Consider the following 21,631-nt stretch of genomic DNA (forward strand, 5'->3'; position numbering starts at 1 on the left):
TCGCATGTTCTTGTAGACCCAATTTTTGAATTTTTACAAGGGGAAAAAGGAGAAAATGTATACTTATATTTGTAGCCCAATTTCTCTCGAGTAAGCACATACCTCATATGTCTATGTAAAGTGTTCGGTGGGCGCAGTAGAGGGCTCAGAAGCGAAGGAGCGACAAGGGGATTTTGGAGAGTATGTTTTTTTTAAATGGTTTTTGGGGGGCATGTTGCATTTAGGAAGCCCCTATGGTGCCAGAACAGCAAAAATCCCCCACATGGCATACCATTTTGGAAACTAGACCCCTTGAGGTACGTAACAAGGAATAAAGTGAGCCTTAATACCCCACAGGAGTTTCACGATGTTTTCATATGTAAAAAAATAAAAATAAAATTTCACTAAAATGTGTGTTTCCCCCCAAATTTCACATTTTTGCAAGGGTTAATAGCATAAAATACCCCCCAAACATTGTAACCCCATCTCTTCTGAGTATGAAGGTACCCCATAAGTTGACCTGAGGTGTACTATGGGTGAACTACAATGCTCAGAAGAGAAGGAGTCATATTTGGCTTTTTGAGAGCAAATTTTGCTCGGGGGCATGCCGCATTTAGGAAGCTCCTATGGTGCCAGGACAGCAAAAAAAAAAACAACCACATGGCATACCATTTTGGAAACTAGACCCCTTGTGGAACGTAACAAGAAATAAAGTGAGCCTTAATACCCCACAGGGGTTTCACGACTTTTGCATACGTAAAAAAGAAAAAAAAATCACTAAAAGGTGTGTTCCCCCCCAAATTTCACATTTTTGCAAGGGTTAATAGCAGAAAATACCCCCCAAAAATTGTAACCACATCTCTTCTGAGTATGGAGATACCCCATAAGTTGACCAGAAGTGCACTACGGGCGAACTACAATGCTCAGAAGAGAAGGAGTCATATTTGGCTTTTTGAGAGCAAATTTTGCTCGGGGGGCATGTCGCATTTAGGAAGCCCATATGGTGCCAGGACAGCAAAATAACCCCCACATGGCATACCATTTTGGAAACTAGACCCCTTGAGGAACGTAAGAAGGCGTAAAGTGAGCATTTGCCCCCCACTGGTGTCTGTCATATCTTTGGAACAGTGGGCTGTACAACATTTTTAATTTGCACAGCCCACCATTCCAAAGGTCTGTCAGACACCAGTGGGGTGTAAATTCTCACTGCACCCCCACATTACATTCCGTGAGGGGTGTAGTTTCCGAAATGGGGTCACATGTGTTTTTTTTTTGCGTTTGTCAAAACCGCTGTAAAAATCAGCCACCCCTGTGCAAATCACCTCAAATGTACATGGTGCACTCTCCCTTCTGGGCCTTGTTGTGCGCCCCCAGAGCAGTTTGCGCCCACATATGGGGTATCTCCGTACTCGGGAGAAATTGCGTTACAAATTTTGGGGGGCTTTTTTCCCCTTTACCTCTTGTCAAAATGAAAAGTATAGGGCAACACCAGCATGTTAGTGTAAAAAGTTTATTTTTTTACACTAACATGCTGGAGTAGACCCCAACTTCACCTTTTCATAAGGGGTGAAAGGAGAAAAAGACCCCCAAGATTTGTTAGTCAATTTCTCCCGAGTACGGCGATACCCCATATGTGGCCCTAAACTGTTGCCTTGAAATACGACAGGGCTCCAAAGTGAGAGCGCCATGTGCATTTGAGGCCTGAATTAGGGATTTGCATAGGGGTGGACATAGGGGTATTCTACGCCAGTGATTCCCAAACAGGGTGCCTCCAGCTGTTGCAAAACTCCCAGCATGCCTGGACAGTCAACGGCTGTCCGGCAATACTGGGAGTTGTTGTTTTGCAACAGCTGGAGGCTCCATTTTGGAAAGAGTGGCGTACCAGACGTTTTTCATTTTTATTGGGGAGGGGGGCTGTGTAGGGGTATGTGTATATGTAGTGTTTTTTTCTTTTTATTTTATTTTGTGTAAGTGTAGTGTAGTGTAGTGTTTTTAGGGTACAGTCACACGGGCGGGGGGATTACAGCGAGTTTGAGCTGCCGCGCAAAATTTGCTGCATTGCAAACTTGCAGCCCGATACTCACTGTAAGCCCCCTGCCCATGTGAATGTACCCTGTACATTCACAAGGGGGGGGGGGACCTCCAGCTGTTGCAAAACTACTACTCCCAGCATGCCTGAGAATGTTTGGGAGTTGTGGTTTTGCAACAGCTAGAGGCACATGGGTTGGGAAACACTGAGTTAGGAAACAATGTTTCCCAACCAGTGTGCCTCCAGCTGTTGCAAAACCACAACTCCCAAACATTCTCAGGCATGCTGGGAGTAGTAGTTCGGCAACATCTTTAGAGCCAGATGTTGCCGAACTACAACCCCCAGTATGCCAAATCTGTCCAGGCATGCTGGGAGTTGTAGTTCTGCAACATCTGAAGGGCCAGATGTTACAGCACTACAACTCCCAGCATGCCTGGACAGTAAGGGCATGCTGAGGATGTGTAGTTTTGCAACATCTGGAAGGGCACAGTGGTCCAAAAACTGTGGACCTCCAGATGTTGCAAAACTGCAACTCCCACCATGCCCAGACGCCAAGGGCTGTCTGGGCATGCTGGGAGTTGTAGTTTACAGGGTCCCATTACAGCAATGCATGTCGCTTTACGGCGACGTGCATTGCTGTAAAGGGCCCGATCGCGGCTGAAGATATACTCACCTGTCGCCGCCGCCGCCATCTTCATCGTCTGGATCCGGGTCTTCAGGAACGAGGTAAGTACCGGGGCCGGTCCCCAGCACTCCCCCGTCCCCCCGCCGCGTCCTCCGGTCTTCCTCCCGTCCTCTCCGGACTTTCAGGGGCCGGGCAGGACGGGAGGAAGTAACCGCCCCCCCTCCTGCGATTGGTCGGTTAACTAACCGACAGATCGCAGGGTATAGGAGGAGGTGGCAGGCTTGCCACCTCGCTCCTATACGTTAGCATGGTCCTGGCTGTCTGTGACAGCCGGGATCATGCGAAATTACCGGGCGGTCGGGTCCCAGAGACCCGATCAGCCCGATATCGCCGCAGATCGCAAGGGCGATTTCCCTTGCGATTTGCGGCAATCGCCGACATGGGGGGCCTACATGGCCCCCCTCGGCGTTTGCCCTGGATGCCTGCTGAAGGATTTCAGCAGGCATCCGGTTCCGATCTCTGCCCGGCGAGCGGCAGAGACCAGAAAACGCCAGGACGTACGGGGACGTCCTGGGTCCTTAAGGCCCAGGGTGCGGGGACGTCCCCGTACGTCCTGGGTCCTTAAGAGGTTAAAGGGGTACTCCGGTGCTTAGACATCTTATCCCCTATCCAAAGGATCATGTTCGCTCCGGGTCTGATTATCGGCGACCACACGGCCGGCGGCGTGTGATGTCACGCCTCCGCCCCGTGTGACATTACGCTCCGCCCCTCAATGCAAGCCTACGTGAGGGGCATGATAGCTGTCACGCCCCCTCCCTTAGGCTTGCATTGAGGGGCGGAATTCTATTGAAGTCAATGGGCAATTAGTTTATTGTGGAATTTACTGCAGAATTTTTATGCAGAATTCCGTGCAGAAATTCTGCTGTGTGAACCTAGCCTTAGTGATACTCATCTACATGATCACCTGCAATTCTGATGGTGCCCCCCTTGGTATGGTATCTAGCCTTTCCCTTCATCCTAAGCAATGTTTTAGTTTGCAGCCATACTATATAAGCTGTGGATTTTATGCTGTACATTTTATTATTGATTTACCAGCATAAAATCTTCAGCATGAAATTCACAGTGTATACAATAGGTGTGAACAAAGCCATAGATTTTTTTTATGGGCTCCCTTGGCTCTCAAAGCCCGCCACTTATCCCATCAACCCCCTTAGCTATTCCTCTGCCGTGTAACAGTTGTACCGCTGGTGTTATACTCTGAATACTTAGTTGTAAAGCACATTTCCCACTATGCATTGTACTTCATTAGAGGTCACTTCTTTCATCTAATAGGTAACAGAATTAGAATGATAAAGTCAGTGATTGATTAAAGAATAACTCCAGAAAAGTCTGAATGGCTTCCTGGATGAAATGTTGTGCCAAAACAAGGACGGCACTGAGGAGCTGATGACAGCTTGTTTTTATGGAATAGGCTACAGCTATACATCAGAATATGATTTATATTTTTCCTGAGACTGTTTCCTTACATCTATTAAGTTCACAGTAGATCTGCAACTATCTGCATTTCATTTCTTCTGTATAAGAGACATCTGTGTTTAGACTTGTCTATTACATATGCATGTGCATTGATTTATCCCATACTGAGGCCTGCTGACAGCGGATGCTGATGTCTGATAAATATGTTAACAGTATTTAAGCACACTTTTCAAATATGTACTCCTGGATAGTCACTCCTTCTGAACATTGCTCTCAGCCAGACAATGGCTAAAATAAGGTAGGAAAACATTTACTCTCCTCTGAACTCAACTGCTGAGATACTGGTACTCTGCTATAATGCTGATTAATCTAGTCCTGTGAGACGAATCCATGTGCAATAAGGAATGATGCAATAAAACCGGAAGAATATTTCCAAAGAGATCGTGAGTTATGAATTTTATGTATACTCACTTGCTATGTGAAGCTTATTTGATGTGCTGCTAGCATTCTATTGCCCTACCAATGTGTACTACTCAGGCGGCATGAGAAGAACATATAGTGGCTGAATGAGACAGCCTGGAGGTGACAGCAGCATCAGGAGTCCTTAAAGTGACCCAGTGACAGAGTGGTGCGGTGGGTGGCAATACCAGTACCCGGTGATGAAGGTGGCTGGAATGTTTGTAACTGGGCAGCAGCACCTTAAATATGTTTGGCACTATCCATATTTGTGCAGTGTTGGTGTAGCACCATGGTCGATCTACTCTGATACATCAGGCAGTGGTAGGTGGAAATCCTGGCTGATCCACGCCTGATTCATCTTCACAAATGTCAGTCTCTCCACATTTTTCGTGGACAGACGAGTTCTCCTTGGGGTGACTATGTCCCCGGCCACACTAAACACTCGCTCTGATGGAACACTACTGACCAGGCAGGACAGCTTTCCAGGGCAAACTCTGCTAGTAAAGGCCACAAATCAAATTTGGCTGCTCAGAAGTCCAGCGGATATTTAAGGTATGTTAGCATGGGCATGTCAAGGTATGCCACCACCTGCCGGTTCAGGTCCTGATCCAGGTTTACCTGCTGCTTATGAGTTGCTTCACTATACGGGTGAAAAAAAGTACTCATCAGTGAGCGTAGACTCCGGCTGCTGCTGATGGAGCTGGTACTGCTCCTGCCACCCCACCCCTCCCTAGCAGCCATGGCAGTGGAAAATGAGCACAGAGGGCCCCCAGAGTCAGACCTGCGAGAGGATGGATGATGGCGCAGATAGGCATCGGCCAACTGACTATGTAGGATGTCTCTGTAGTAGGTCAGTGTGTCCTCACTCTCATTGGGTATAAAAAAGGCCCCCATTTTGTGGTGGTAGCGAGGGTCCAATAAGGTGGAGAGCCAGAAGTCATCCCGCTGCCGAATGGTGACAATTCGGCGGTCACTACGCAAGCAAGTGAGCATGCATCGTGCCATTTGTGCAAGTGACTCGGAGGGACTCCCTGCCTCCATCTCCACTGCATACTGCCACCGTGTGTCTGGTTCCTCTGTCTCATCTTCCTCATAACCCTCTAGCTCCTCTGGCTGCTCGGGCTCCTCCTCTCCCATCAGATGACTAGAAAAACCGCCCATTTGGCGAAACCTAAACTGTGCTCCACTGTGCCCTTTCCCTCCTCCTCCATGTGGCCATGAGATGTAGGTGCCACCACTCCATTACCCTGACCAGCCATTGTTTCCAACATGACGTTGTCGTTCATCCCATAATCCTGGCGACTGACTAATAATGTGGCTTCCTCAAAGGGTGTGAGCAAACGGCAGGTGTCACGTATGAGCTGCCACTGGTTGACATTGAAGTTATATAAGGGAATCCCCCTATCTGCTTGGGTCATCAAGAAATCGGTGATGGCTTTTCTCTGTTCATATAGTCGGTCCAACATATGGAGGGTGGAATTCCAACGTGTGGCAACGTCGCAAATCAGACTAAGTTGGGGGATACTGTTCTGACACTGCATCTGAGGGAGGGTGTGCTTTGCGGTGTACAAGTGGCTGAAGTGCATGCAAAGTATCCTTCCCATTGTTAGGATGTCGTCCAAATGGGGGGAACACTTCAGGAACCGCTTGACAACCAGATTGAACAAGTGTGCCATGCAGGGCGCATGGCTCAGCCTTCCTTGTCGCAGCGCAGACAAGATGTTCTTCCCGTTATCAGCCACCATGGTTCCCATTTCTAGTTTTCGTGGAGTAAGCCATGCTCCGATTTCTTTATGAATGACTTTTAGCAGTTCCTCCCCTGTGTGACTCCATTCGCCAAGGCAAACCATGTGAAGAACAGGGTAACACCGCCGTGCCCTGCACACATGCTGATGGGTCACTGAGACTTGTCTGTGCAGTGGAGGCCGAGGACACAGTGGAGGGTGAGGAGGCGGAGTCGCACACTGTCACAGGACCAACAGCCTGAGACCGTGGAGGAGGAAGCGGCGTGACCTGTCCAAGTTGGTGTTGTGGCTGTGCAGGAACCACATTCACCCAGTGAGCCATAAAAGACATGTATTGTCCCTGACCGTAGTTACAGCTCCAGACATCGGCGCTGCCATGCACTTTGGTACACACTGACAGGTTCAAGATGTCAGATTGCCGCGGTCCCACTGCTGGGGAGCCCTGGGATCCCCGCTGCGGCACCCCGCTATCATTACAGCACAGAGCGAGTTCGCTCTGCACGTAATGACGAGCAGTACAGGGGCCGGAGCATCGTTATGTCACGGCTCCGCCCCTCGTGATGTCATGACCCGCCCCTTTCAATATAAGTCTATGGGAGGGGGCGTGGTGGTAGTCACGCCCCCTCCCATAGACTTGCATTAAGGGGACAGGCCATGATGTCACGAGGGGCGGAGCCATGACGTCCCGCTGCTCCATCCCCCGTATCGCCCGTCATTACACATAGAGCGAACTCACTCTGTGCTGTAATGAGAGCGGGGTGCCGCATCGGGGATCCCAGGGCTCCCCAGCTGCAGGATCGTGGCGATCTGACATCTTATCCCCTATCCTTTGGATAGGGGGTAAGATGTCTAGGGGCGGAGTGCCCCTTTAAAATGGGTGACAGCTGTTGCGCGCGCGCAACAACTGTCACCCATTTGCATGCTGAAGCTCTTGTGAGATGTCCTGCCAATTGATGTGATGCACCCCTGAAAATAAAGAATCAAGCACTGTTTGCACTTTTAAGCTGGTGAGTGCAGCCCATTATTTCTTCTTTGTTGGATTTGTATGGACTTCTCCCTATTCGTGGGCTTTCTGCACCGCAGCAGGTGCAGCTCCAGTGTCTCACAGTTACCCGGGAGGAAATCTGCATTGCGCTAACCCAGTGTCCGAGTGGAATATAGCTAAAGAAGGGTGTTGAAGTGCCGACTGCTGTATCTTCTTTACTATCATAGAAGATGTGTACTTATGCTTTTGGGAAAGTGGAAATTGTTTACTAAAGATTTCACTGAGCGATGGCCCAAAGGCAACTTCATATCTCTCTACAGTACTGTAAACTGAATAAATTGGAAAATGCATGTAAGAGCAAAGAAATAGGAAAAAAAAACTTCCACACCACAAGCCTATGCTGTAAATAGCTGTAGTAAACATGTATTATTGAGGGATCTCTGTGAGAACGTTTTGCTGTATGTGGGCCAACAGCTAGCAAATAATCCAGCATGATGCAGTCCATAGACAAATAGAGAGGGACTCTGGAGAGATTCTTTAAAGGAATGATAAAGTGACCAGGAAGGCAATTTGTAAAGAAAAATATTTGTGCACTGAAGGAATTGGCCTGGCGCATTAAGTAAACGTATGTGGATGTGCCTTGCCATACATCATACCTCCCCACTGTCATTTGCGATAGCTGGTGTGGTGATGGCGGCGGTGGGGGGGTTGTGCGTGTGCTGATGCTGGGTGCATGTTAATGGACATTCTCCAAAGTGCAGGCCCAGTTCAATTCTTGCATCCTCCGGCTAATGACCCAGAACAGCTGCTCAATGTGCGTGCTGGGCGCCGGCAGAGAACATTAAACAGGGGAAGGCAGTTATGGAAGGACATATCTGCACAAGCAGTCGGGTGAGGGGAATGTCGGGGCGAGAGGGAGCCCATTAGCTGTGAAAGCCAAGCGATTAATGCACCCGCAGAGACTTCATTAATAAAGTAACTTCTGTAAAGATGAGCCATCGCTAAAACCTTCAGGGCTGTGTCATAATGGAGCAGTGTGTGGGGCTAACACAAGCAGAGGAAGAAACGGACCTGGAGTCAGTCAAAATAGAGAAAAGGAGGTTTATGAAAGATTCTATTATAAGCCTATCCTGATTTCTGCTCCAAAGTACATATTATACTGCCGCCGCACTTCAAAGAGCTGTGGCTTTAAAAACATGAAGACTCAGCCAAAAGTTATTAAGCTGCTGGTCAGTGGAGTCGCAAATATTCCCCCTCACTGTGAAGGCGAGTAAGCTCCCCATTGATGTACCTGCAGACCATTGCATTCATTCATCTATAGTCAGTGTAGATGTGGCAGAGGACACAAACATACTGGCCCAGATTTATCAAACAGTATGAGAGGAAAAATGGAGGGATTTTCCCAAAGCAACCAATCACAGCTCAGCTAACGAGCTGTGGTAAAGTGAAAGCTGAGTTGTGATTGGTCACTGGTAGGAAATCCCTCCACTTTTTCTCTCACACAGTTTGATAAATCTGGGCCACTGTATATAACTATACACAAGTAGGTTATAAAAATGTCAGGTTTCCAATCAGTATGAATAGAAAAAGAAAAGGAACTAGTAGCTTGTGTATCTCCGAGGAAGCCTAAGGGGACATGGTATCCAGTGGTCCCTCAACATACGATGGTAATCCGTTCCAAACGGACCATCGTTTGTTGAAACCATCGTATGTTGAGGGATCCATGCCATGTAAAGTATAGGACAGTGGTCTACAACCTGCGGACCTCCAGATGTTGCAAAACTACAACACCCAACATGCCCGGACAGCCGTTGGCACGGGGACGTTGTAGTTGTAGTTTTGCAACATCTGGAGGTCCGCAGGTTGAAGACCACTGGTAGAGGAAGTTGTACTCACTTGTCCCCGCCGCTCCGGACCGTCACCGCTCGTCACCGCTGCCCTGGATGTCGCCTTCCATCGCTGTCGCCGCATCCCCGACGCTCCGGCAAGGCCTCTGCTTCCCCGGCATCCTTGCTTTCTGTCGCCGCTCTCCGTCGCCGCCATCACGTCGCTACGCACGCCGCTCCTATTGGATGAAGAGACGGTGTGCGCAGTGACGTGATGACGACGATGGAGAGCGCCGACAATGCAGGGGATCCCGAAGAGGATGTGCCGGTGCCCCGAGGACAGGTAAGTTATCGTCACCGGAGCATCAACATACGATGCTTTTTTATGTCGGTGCCATCACATAAACGGCTATCCGGCAGCGCAGACTGCTTCAGCTGCCACCGGATAGCCCCTATCCGGGGCTATCCGGTGGCAGCTGAAGCAGTCTGCGCTGCCGGATAGCCGTTTATGTGATGGCACCGACATAAAAAAGCATCGTATGTTGATGCTGCCTTCAACATGCGATGGTCTCTGAGAGGCCATGGCATGTTGAAATCATCGTATGTCGGGGCCATCGTAGGTCGGGGGGTCACTGTATATGGCTGTCCAGCTTTAGCATGTGATGCAGTTTAGTGTTATGAATGTTGATATTTCATATTTTCACCCCCTTTTCTTGTCATCCCATAAGTAATTACCAATCAGGAATCCCCACAGATCAACGCAGTGTTCTACTTTGTCAGCAACAGCCCGGACCCCTTTAGGGCCTCATCTAGAGATAATTTGACTGCCGCAGTCGTGTCCATCACCGAGCAGATCTGTGTAATTAAACCAAGTATACACAGCACATACAATGGGGAGCATAGTGTGGCATGGTGCCATAGCATATATAATTTACGCCTGTCAGCTCTGGAGTCTTATTTACATGGAATTTATGCAGTCTATGCATTTATATACACAAGAATAATATGCGGACAGAATTTCATTTTATAAGATTTCATGGAATATGCAATTGCTATAAAAAAAATTAAAAAAAAGCTTTAATAAATAATATATAGCCTCACATTGACTTCAGGGTTTTTGCATGGTGTAAAGGACAATATATGGATTTTCTCATAAAATAATTATATATTATATGAATATCATCAACCTTATATAAAGAACTATAAAATAAGGGTGGTAGAAAATTGTTGGTTCAAACAATATTATCTTTAAGACATGACACATGAGTGACTTGATGTGGCCTAAATTCCACACACAAAAAAATAATTCATTAGAATCCAAACATTTTGTAGTTCATTACGGATTTGCTTTGTTCCTGGTCCTGAACCCTGAAAGCACCATATAGAGGGACACAGTGTGTCTACAGGTCTGTACAGTAATACCCATAGTACACATAGGGACTATACTGTGCATAGCAGTACAGTACATATATGCTATATACTATATGCATTACATGAGTTCATGCATATAGTTTTATGGGCCATAAAGAATCCCAGGTCACTAACAATAAGCATAAAATTTAGGGGGCACAATAGCAAAGTAAGGAATGGGCTTCCCAATTTATTTACAGCTTTTTGCTTTTGCAGCAAACAAGGTATAAATAGTAATGGGACAACATCTGCAACAAGTTTATATGTTCTCTCTGTGTTTGTGTGGATTTCCCTTCGGGTACTCCGGTTTCTTCTCGCACTCCAAAACATACTGAAAATTATTTGATATTGTGAGCCCCAATGGGGACAGGGACCAATTTGAGTGAACAGCGTACAGCGCTGCAGAATCTGTGTGCATTCCATAAATTTAGAATACCGTATTTTTCACCGTATAAGGTGGGGGGGGGAAGTTGGTGCGTCTTATACGGAAAATACACATTTTGCCTGCATTAAAACCCTGTCATATCGCGGCGGTCCCTGCGGCCATCAACGGCCGGGACCCGCGGCTAATACAGGACATCACCTATCGCGGTGATACCCTGTATTAACCCTTCAGATGCGGCGATCAAAGCTGACCGCCGCGTCTGAAGCAAAAGGGAAACTAACCCGGCTGCTCAGTCGGGCTGTTCGGGACCGCCGCGGTGAAATTGCGGTGTCCCAAACAGCTTACAGGACCCCGGGAGGTACCCTACCTGCCTCCTTGGTGTCCGATCGGCGACCGACTGCTCCGTGCCGGGATCCCCTGCATGGCCGGCTCTCTCCTTCGTCGTCATCACCTTGTCGCACATGCCGTCCCCTCATCCAATAGGAGCGGCGTGGGTATCGGCATGAAGGCAGCGACGGAGAGCGGCGACAGAGAGCGAGGATACCGGGCAGCCGAGATGTTCCGGAGCAACGGGGACACCCAGGGGACGCGGTAACAGCGATGGAGGGTGAAATCCAGGGCAGCGGTGATGAGCGGTGATGGGTCCAGAGCGGCGGGGACACATGAGTATTACCTCCTATACCAGTGGTCTTCAACCTGCGGACCTCCAGATGTTGAAAAACTACAGCCAACGGCTGTCCGGTCATGCTGGGAGTTGTAGTTTTGTAACATCTGGAGGTCCGCAGATTGAAGACCACTGTCCTATACTATACATCGCAGTATTTGGTTCAGATTTTTTTTTCTAGATTTTCCTCCTTTAAAATTGGGTGCGTCTTATATGCCGGAGCATCTTATATGGCGAAAAATACGGTAAATATAATGTAATAGAGTAGAAGGAGGAAACCACAATAGATGTTGTTAGTAGAAAACCAACACTTTATATGGTTTTCTCGACTATAATGATTTAGGATCTGTGATCGCAGAAGGCCCCCTAGTCACTGGTTAGTAGATGCCATCTATGTCTACCACTGCTATAATAATGCCCCTGCTGGGTCTACAAGGAATCATTTTTTTTTTGCTGCATAATGGCAAGAGAAAATAGTAATATTTATATGTATTATACCCACACATAATATATACGCTATACAGAAGTATAGACACAATTTATGACTTGAGCACATTAAATGGCTTGTAAAATGGATAGTCAGCAAAGACCTAATTTCTGCTAACAGGACAAATATTGCTTCCGCTGAACTCCCTGGTAAGTCTAAGGAGACACAATGGAGCAGAGAATGCATAGTTTATGTCTCCAGTTTTCTCAAACAATAAGTGGGTTATTGGAGTGAAACTCTGCACACATCCCCCTGCGCTACAATGTATACCGAGATTGTTAAGGTGTTCCTGTGCATTAGACAGAAGAAAATGTTGTACCATGTGATTGATTCTCGCCCCAGAAATATCTTTTGTCTTCCAACAATTTTTTTACAGAATAATAATCTCTAGCATTGGTCTTCATGGTACTATATGTTTCTGGAGTTCTACATTTCTAAAAATAAAAATAAATTATTTTAGAACAGCAAAATACTGACCAAAAATGTTATTTCTTACTACTGTTTGTATGTGTTTTCTGACATAGATATGTTGGCGGTCATGTAGATCGTATTTAATTTGGAGGTACCCTTTGCTTATGTATTAATTCAAGTAAACACAGAGCTTAGACATGAACCTATAGATAACATACATAAAAATGTCTAGCACAGAGAAAGCAGGGAGAAGGAAAATGCTGGGAAAAATATGTGTATATGTATGAATGCAAATGGATGCCCAGAAGACTTAGTTCTCAAAGAGCTCTCAATGGTTGCAATTTATTGTGCTTTATATATTGGAAAAAACTATTAAAAATAGGAGCATAGGTGAGTCTTATTATTTAGTTGGAAATGCACTTTGAGCCTTAAAGGGGTACTCCGGCGCTTAGACATCTTATCCCCTATCCAAAGGATAGGGGATAAGATGCCTGATTGTGGGGGTCCCGCTGCTGGGGACCCCCATGATCTTGCACGCATCACCCCAGTTAAAATCAGCCAGTCTGATTATCGGTGACCACAAGGCCGGCTGCATGTGACGTCACGCCTCCGCCCCCGTGTGATGTCACACTCCACCCCTCAATGCAGCTGTCACGCCCCCTCCCATAGGCTTGCATTGAGGGGCGGAGCATGACATCACACGGGGGCGGAGGCGTGACGTCACATGCAGCCGGCCTTGTGGTCGCCGTTAATCAGACCCGGAGCGAACATGCCCAGGGGGCTGATTTTAACTGGGGTGCTGCGTGCAAGATCACGGGGGTCCCCAGCGGCGGCTTATCAGGCATCTTATGCCCTATCCCCTGCTCAGCATTTGGAACAAACTGTTCTGAACGCTGGAGCCGGCGCTGGGAGCTTGTGACGTCATAGCACCGCCCCCTCATTACATCATGCCCCGCCCCTCAATACAAGTCTATGGGAGGGGCGTGACAGCCATCACACCCCCTCCCATAGACTTGCATTGAGGGGACGGGGCTATGACATCACGAGCTCCCAGCACCGACTCCAGCGTTCGGAACAGTTTGTTACAAATGCTGAGCAGTGGAGTACCCCTTTAAAACCTATATTAAGTAAATGCTATAAATTGTATGTAAATAAGTTGTGTAGTTCTCCCATTGTCGATGTGGTGTTGTCTTAGCACCACACCTCCTCCCTTTCTCTGCTCCTCCCTCTCTTAGAGGATGCATCATCCTCTGCTGTCTCAGGAGGTGTGGCTGGATCTTGTATCTGAACTCTAGCCCCATCCCTGAGTGATGTCATTACCTTTGACACGCCCCTATAGGATACATCACCAAATCCCTGTCATATAAACATACAAATATATATTAATTGGGACATATGGGGAGATTGAGGTGTGTTTATACCTGCCTTGTGCTGAATAATACCACAGACAGAAGAGCAGGCAAGGAATTAATGCAGCAGGTGCTGCAGCCTCCCTGATATGATAGTCTGCTGTGAAATAAGATGTTTTGAAACAGATGAGCAGAGAACTTTTGTGAGTCAAATGAGTAAGGTCCTATATTGAGGACCTGGCCCGGTTAGCAGATTCAGCCCATCTATATTTGAAGTAATTTGAATGGTAGCCATCAGTGGTGCAACTAGAGTTCATAGAAATGAGATGGGCATCCATTACCTAATGAATTGCAGTTGCAGGGCAATTAGGGCACTTCTGAATCAGGATCAAAATCCTTAACAAATCTGATAATTTGACCAGAAACTGAAACAGCAGCATAAATAGAAATAATAAAAGGTATGATAGCATAATTTATCAGAGAACCAACTTAGTAGTACTAAGATGGCAAACAACCACCAACTTGTTATCTCCTACAAATTGGGCCCCTTAACCTCCGAGCTCCATAAGGGGTGCAATGGTTACTACAGATAGTTACATCCATGACTGCCATGTTATGCACCATTATAAAGGGGTACTACAGAGGAAAAAAAATGTGTTCTGCTGACACCTCTGTCTGTGTCAAGAACTGGAACAAACCTCTCCTGCTTTCGACAGTTCCTAACACGGACAGAGGTGGCAGCAGAGAACACTGTGGTCAGACTGGAAAGATCCACACAATTTCCTCTGCAGGATACAGCAGCGAATAAGTACTGAAAGGATTAAGATTTTTAAATAGAAGTCATTTACAAATCTGTATAACTTTCTGGCACCAGTTGATTTGGAAAAAAATGTTTTCCTCTGGAGTACCCCTTTAATCTCTATAGGGAAGATGTATGCTTTTCAGGAGGTTCCCCTGCCTGATGACTGGGGATTAAAGGGGTACTACTATGCTGACAACTTATCCCCTATCTAAAGGATAGGGGATAAGTTGCCTGATCGCACGGGGTCCCCCGCTGGGACCTCTGCAATGTCGCACGCAGCACCCCGCTGTCATCAGGCCCTCGCCCGTGCCATAGACTTGCAGTGAGGGGGCGGAGCGTGGCGTCACACGAGGGCAGAGCTGTGACGTCACGATCACCGGCCCAGTCATCAGACCCTGAGCTATGTTCGCTCTGGGGCCTGATGACAGCGGGGTGCTGCATGCGAGATCGCGGGGGTCCCCAGCGGCGGGACCCCGCGCGATCAGGCAACTTATCCCCTATCCTTTATATAGGGGATAAGTTGTCAGCACAGTAGTACCCCTTTAATAAAGCTGGATCTGCAGTGATCAGCCAATCCGTAGCTTCAATATAGAACAGGGTAAGTCGTGTTAAGATACTGTAACCCTAATAATAGAAGAAATATAAGGCTAATATTTGTAATTCTCTGGATTCTTTCTTGTTCACAGACTGTTTTATGCTATTCGGAAAGTCATTAATTACAAAAGAAGAAAACCATTAGTTTTCAGCACCCTGGGAACTTGAAAAAGTTCGGCACTTCATAGTGATTTCATATGAATATAGTGAGCGGGATATTGTTCTTCACATCTTCCCACACTCGATAAACCGATGACAAAACTGCAGCCTCTTGGTGTTATTATTTTTTCTTACGTAGCGTGCAACGTTCTCTGGGAAATGAAGAGTTAATTGGACCCAGCAGTGCCGACTCTGCATGTTATCTTTAGAAGTGTTGCATTTTTGATATGTGGCTTTGGCTCTGCAGTGAGGGGAGAGTGGGTCATTAAACATAACATTACCCTGTAAATCAAACTGTTCTGCCCCCACGCAAACACAGGCATAAATATTTATGCAAAGTGTCCATAACAGCTAATTTGTCAGGCAGATTGTGCCGATATAAATAGAATGGATTCAGATTGGCTGCACAACTGCAAAGAAGCTCCCTGCGTGTGTACAAAACCATTATACACCATAGTGCTGAGACTCTGTCATTTTACACTGTAAAGACTATGCATCACGCTATATTAATGCCACACAGTGAGTGCCTTTCTATTACATCCCGAGATGCTGCATTAAGTGCAAGACATTAGTTTTCGGCATATGCTCATCATTTTTTCTTTTCGGTTTGTGTCTCACATATCAGACAGTGAAAAATGACATTGGAAAACTCAGAGATACTAAAAAACCTATTAATAAAGAGTGTGTGTGCCAAAAACAGCTCATTACAGTGCCCCCGCTGCCCGTATAGCCCCTCCTATAGAATCATTTAAGGAGAACTCGTAACAGCCAATGGTCTTTTATATAAAGCGCTATAGAGCCCTTATATAAGGATGTCCTAATAATGTTAAGCTAGAGGGCGCAATTGTACTGCATATTAGAGGTGTTCATGCTTCATGGTTTATGTAAATGTTTTATTTTTACTTTTTAGCTTTCTAAATGTGCAGGCCTTTATTGCTGTGATGTGAATACTTTTGTGTTGTTTTCTGCTGCACACACTCTCCATATTCCATGGCACTTTAAATGGGTACTCCACCCCTAGATATATCATCCCCTATCCAAAGGATAGGGGACAACATGTCTGATCGCGGGGGGTCCAGCCGCTGGGATGCACAGCCATCACACCTCCTCCCATAGACATGAATGGAGGGGACGTGGCGGCTGTGGTCGTCAGTCATCCAGCACAAAGTAGAGTTCGCACCAGATGACTGGGGTGCCCCAGTAGCCGAACCCCCCCCCGACATGTCATCACCTAGCCTTTGGATAGGGCATAACATGTCTAGGGGCAGATTACCCCTTTTTGTCTCTCCCAGTTCTGCTCCTCCTCCCCTCTCACAGCATGCAGTTTCACAGAAACCAAGAAAGAGAACTTAAATGAGAAAAAGAGATGCTGCAGCAACTATTTCGCGTATTTCAACCCCAGTTCAAACTTTTATGGAGAGCTTATAGACAGGGGGAAGTATAGGATATTAAAAAGTGAGCATGGTGTTACTTTTCTCTAATATGTTATGCATTATACTGTATTGTATGCATCATACAGTATTTGCTGTAGTGTTTACCTCAGATATCTACAATAAACAAGTCATTTCTGAACAAGGCCTTATAGTGCAGTTTCTGGAGAAGGGCTGGTTCACATCTATACCACAGCAGTGTGTTGGGAGATAAGTTTAGACAGTACCTACATGTAGGCTGTGGTTTACCTATAGGCTTCTATAATGCAAACAAAGTCAAAAGTATGTCACTTTTTGTCCCCTGTATGACTGTCTATGATTTTTTGTGGTATAGAAAAATTCTGAACACACCACTTTTATGTACCACAAAAAATTGTATACGTTAAAATGTATCTAAAAGTATACAAAAGAAACATTGGTGATGTTTTGGTACATACATATGTGGTATACTACAATAGTGTTGAGCGGCATAGGCCATATTCGATATTTTGCGAATATATGGACGAATAATCATCATATATTCGCTAAATTCACATATTCGCGTTTTATATTTGCATATGCGAAAATTTGCGTATGCAAAAATTAGCATATGCAAAAATTAGCATATCAAAAAATTAGCATATGCGAAAATTAGCAGATGCATATTTTCGCATATGCGAAAATTCGCACGCCAGTCTCACACAGTAGTATTAGAGCCTTCATTACACCACACAAGCTGGAAGCAGAGGGGTGATCACTGTGATGTGTACTGTGAAAAAAAAAAAAAAAGAATATTCGTAATTATGAATATATAGTGCTCTATTCGCGAATATTCACAAATTCGCGGAATATGTGATATTCGCGAATAAAATTTGTATTGCGAATATTCGCGAGCAACACTATACTACAAATGTATGTGTGTAGTACAGTTGTGAACCTACCATGAACCCTCATGGTACGTTCCCATGTGCATATTTTGCTGCAGATTTTCTGCTGCTGATTTTCCTACCCATTGAATTGGGAAATCTGCTGCAGACAATCTGCAGCAAAATATGCATATATCCTTAGGGTGAAAATACACGATCATTTTGTGTTGCAGTGTGGTTTCTAATGGCATGTAATGGAAGAATTTCATTGCAGTATTGGAAACTGTAATGCAACTGCAATGTGTTTGTGTTTTCCCCCTAACATTGTGTACATGTTCTGCATAATCCTCTATGTTTATTTTATATGCATAAAAACAGTAAGAGATCCAACTGATAAAGCTATTGGTGCCCTTGTGATTTTGCATGACTATGTGCCTCCAGTTTCCTTTTTCATCAGTATGTGTCCAGTGGGATGTGGGTTAGCCCCATTTATTGGGGTCAAGTGTATCCAATCTACCCGATGCATACTTTAAAGGGTATTACTTTTTTTTTTTTATGTGACTGAGCTACAGAGGCTGTACAGTTAGTGTGGTTCATACTATTGTGTCTGTACCTGTGTTTGATGGCTGGTCTCGCAATTCTTATGTGATTTTTGCCCTGATGTTTATTTTTAACAGTATACAAAATGAGTGTCGTCTCAGGTTTTCTCAGGTAGCAGTGCAGCCCGAGACATTACATCAATAGTCAGGGAGCCTCTTTGAGTTTCAATGGGTGGAGCCACCACTGGGTGGGAGGGAGATCATTCTCCACAGTGCTGCAGGGAATTGTACCTCCAAGAACAGCACAACATGGAATGTACAGCAATGAGTTATGTGACTGATGTGTGGGAGGAAGAACAGTGACCTTACACTTACCAACAAGGGATCCTTAGACTTGTAGTTGGAGGGAGGGAACTCCAACAGGAAATAGCCATTTCGCAAAAAGAAAGCAGCAGCATCATGGTGGAATTATATCATAGCTATTTTGTCCCAAGACAAGCACAGAGCCTTCCTAAGCATGTCCATTACTGTCTGACAGGTGAGTACTAAAATCACCTTATGTAGGATAACCCCCTTAATGCATTAATCGGGCCAATTTTCATTTTTGCTGTTTTATCATCAGTACATCAGTAACAGGTGTAGGGATAGTATAATGAACAGTAAATGAAGCCATAAGGATAACAAATGTTGACTGTTTCTACAGAGTAATAGCAAAGATTCATTCTGACACAAAAGCGTCTCCTTTGCCAAAACTAAACTCAAGTGTATGGCTGAATGTATAGTGTGGTAAACATATTAACGTTGTCCTGGAGAAGCGTGTCCTCTGGAAAACCTACCATGCCCAGGAAGATCATTTCCTCTTCTCTTTGCTGCCTGGTTTTCTTCCTCTGAATATAGCCTCGCCAGACCTATGGTGTGAACGGAAAATCAGTGAGGATACGGCAGGAATGGAAACAGCTTCCTGAGCGGCAGAGCAATTGGGGAAATAGAAAAGCGTACAGGAAGGGAGTGTGGAGTGGAATGGGCAGTGAATAAACTGGAGATTGGCTTCGGGCTAAGACTTTGTGAACCTTTCACATTACTTACCCTAGGAAAAGTCACAGTATTCCATTTGTAAACAGTATGACTGCTGTGGGAAATGGAAATGCCTCTTTTTCCTTATTTAACCTTACGTTCTTTTTTGTGCTGGATTATTAGTTTATTCATAATTATGTTTCAAAGTATGTACTAGAAAAATAAGCGTACATTTCCACATATGTTTATGGGAGCATAGCTAGGACCTTTAGCAAGGCTATGTCCTCATCAGAAAACTGCCTGTATATATTAGGATACCAGTACAAAGGAAAGCCACATATTAAGTGATAAACCTGCAGCAGGTCAATTGACTTTAATGGACTTATTTATTGTAGTGACTACCTTCTGTCTTTTTCTCAATTTGTACTCTATATGACAGACTCAACAGTGCAGTAGACCACACTTCTCTAAGGAAGTTTCTTAGGAAAACAGTATACCTTATAAAAACAGTCCCTTAGGAAAACAGTATACCTTATAACAACAGTCCCTTAGGAAAGCAATATACCTTATAACAACAGTCCCTTAGGAAAACAGTATACCTTATGAAAACAGTCCCTTAGGAAAACGGTATACCTTATAACAACAGTCCCTTAGGAAAGCAATATACCTTATAACAACAGTCCCTTAGGAAAGCAGTATACCTTATAACAACAGTCCCTTAGGAAAGCAATATACCTTATAACAACAGTCCCTTAGGAAATCAGTATACCTTATAACAACAGTCCCTTAGGAAAGCAGTATACCTTATAACAACAGTCCCTTAGGAAAGCAGTATACCTTATAACAACAGTCCCTTAGGAAAGCAGTATACCTTATAACAACAGTCCCTTAGGAAAGCAGTATACCTTTGACAAAGAAACCAGACACAATTGTAGACTAAAGGGGTACTCCCATGGAAAACTTTTTTTTTTTTTTTTAATCAACTGGTGCCAGAAGGTTAAACAGATTTGTAAATTACTTCTATTAAAAAAAATCTTAATCTTTTCAGTACTTTTTAGGGGCTGTATACTATGGATATATATATATATATATATATATATGGAGTGAGTGAGGAAGGAAGGAATAGCACTACTTGCGATTGCTACAGAACTGATAGGGTTAAACTTCAAACGAACAGCTCACACGGAGGCGGGTCGGGAAAGGCCATCAGCTATGGTGGTGCTGGGAAGATCCGAACATAGGAAAAAATCAATGTGCATAGAAGATAAATTCAAAAACAAAATACCCGCACTCACCATTAGGTTAGCGACAGCCGGCTCCTAGGAATATATGATGGTTAGACCAACGGAACGGGGACCATGCTGTAACGGGCGCTCAGGTGTGAGGCGATAACCGGTTATTTCATCCGGCCGCACACCTGAGCGCCCGTTACAGCATGGTCCCCGTTCCGTTGGTCTAACCATCACATATTCCTAGGAGCCGGCTGTCGCTAACCTAATAGTGAGTGCGGATATTTTGTTTTTGAATTTATCTTCTATGCACATTGATATATATATATATATATATATATATATATATATATATATATATACTATAAGCTTTTCTTTTTTGGATTTCTCTTCTGTCACGACCACAGTTCTCTCTGTTGACCTCTGCTGTCCATTTTAGGAACTGTCCTGAGCCGGAGAAAATCCTCATAACAAACATATGCTGCTCTGGACAGTTCCTAAAATGTACAGCAGAGGTCAGCAGAAAGCACTGTGGTCGAGACAGAAGAGAAATCTAAAAAAGAAAAGCATTTCCTCTGTATTATACAGCCCCTAAAAAGTACTGGAAGGTTTAAGATTTTTTAATAGAAGCAATTTACAAATCTGTTTAACTTTCTGGCACCAGTTGATAAAAAAAATAAAAATAAAAAAAAAAGTTTTCCACGGGAGTACCCCTTTAATGTCAATTGGAGTCCCACACATACTTTTTTGATTCACAATTTTTTTTTGATTGTCAATTTTTCACACATGTAAATTAATCTTCAGATCAGACTCTTGAGACGCAAATGTGTGTAAAGGCTCCCATAGTGACATTCTGAGACATGCTGAACCAAGTTCTAGGCCTTGACATGAGCAATTCAATATCCTACCCTACCATCTTGTAACATGCGAGGCGCTGGGTGCGCAGAACTGAAATTTAAGTCGACCCCTCTGTCAGTAAAATCCAATCAGTAAAATTTCCTGTCGAATCTAACCAGATGACTTTTTTTCACAGCTTTAGCCCAACATTTTTTTTTTAAATAAAGTATTTAAAGAAAATACTTTTAAGGCAGCATAAAAATAGAATAAGGTTTTTTATAATGACTATAATGCATTAAGTGAATAGGACTGGCTGCAGTTTCACCGCACAGCTGGGTAGCAAGATGCGCTG

The 21,631-nt window shown here is 45.0% G+C and overlaps 1 protein-coding gene across 3 annotated transcripts in view; it reads right to left on the reverse strand.

The window, feature by feature from the left end:
* IQCA1 (IQ motif containing with AAA domain 1) overlaps nt 1–21,631 on the reverse strand; it is a 242,073-nt gene that overhangs the window by 139,488 nt on the left and 80,954 nt on the right. For all 3 annotated transcript variants that reach the window (XM_056533244.1, XM_056533245.1, XM_056533243.1), the window contains one exon: nt 19,036–19,107. In XM_056533244.1, coding sequence (XP_056389219.1) covers nt 19,036–19,107 — 72 coding nt within the window. The remainder of the gene's footprint in view (nt 1–19,035; nt 19,108–21,631) is intronic.

Source organism: Hyla sarda, chromosome 8, assembly GCF_029499605.1.
Source record: "Hyla sarda isolate aHylSar1 chromosome 8, aHylSar1.hap1, whole genome shotgun sequence".
Lineage (NCBI taxonomy): Eukaryota > Metazoa > Chordata > Amphibia > Anura > Hylidae > Hyla > Hyla sarda.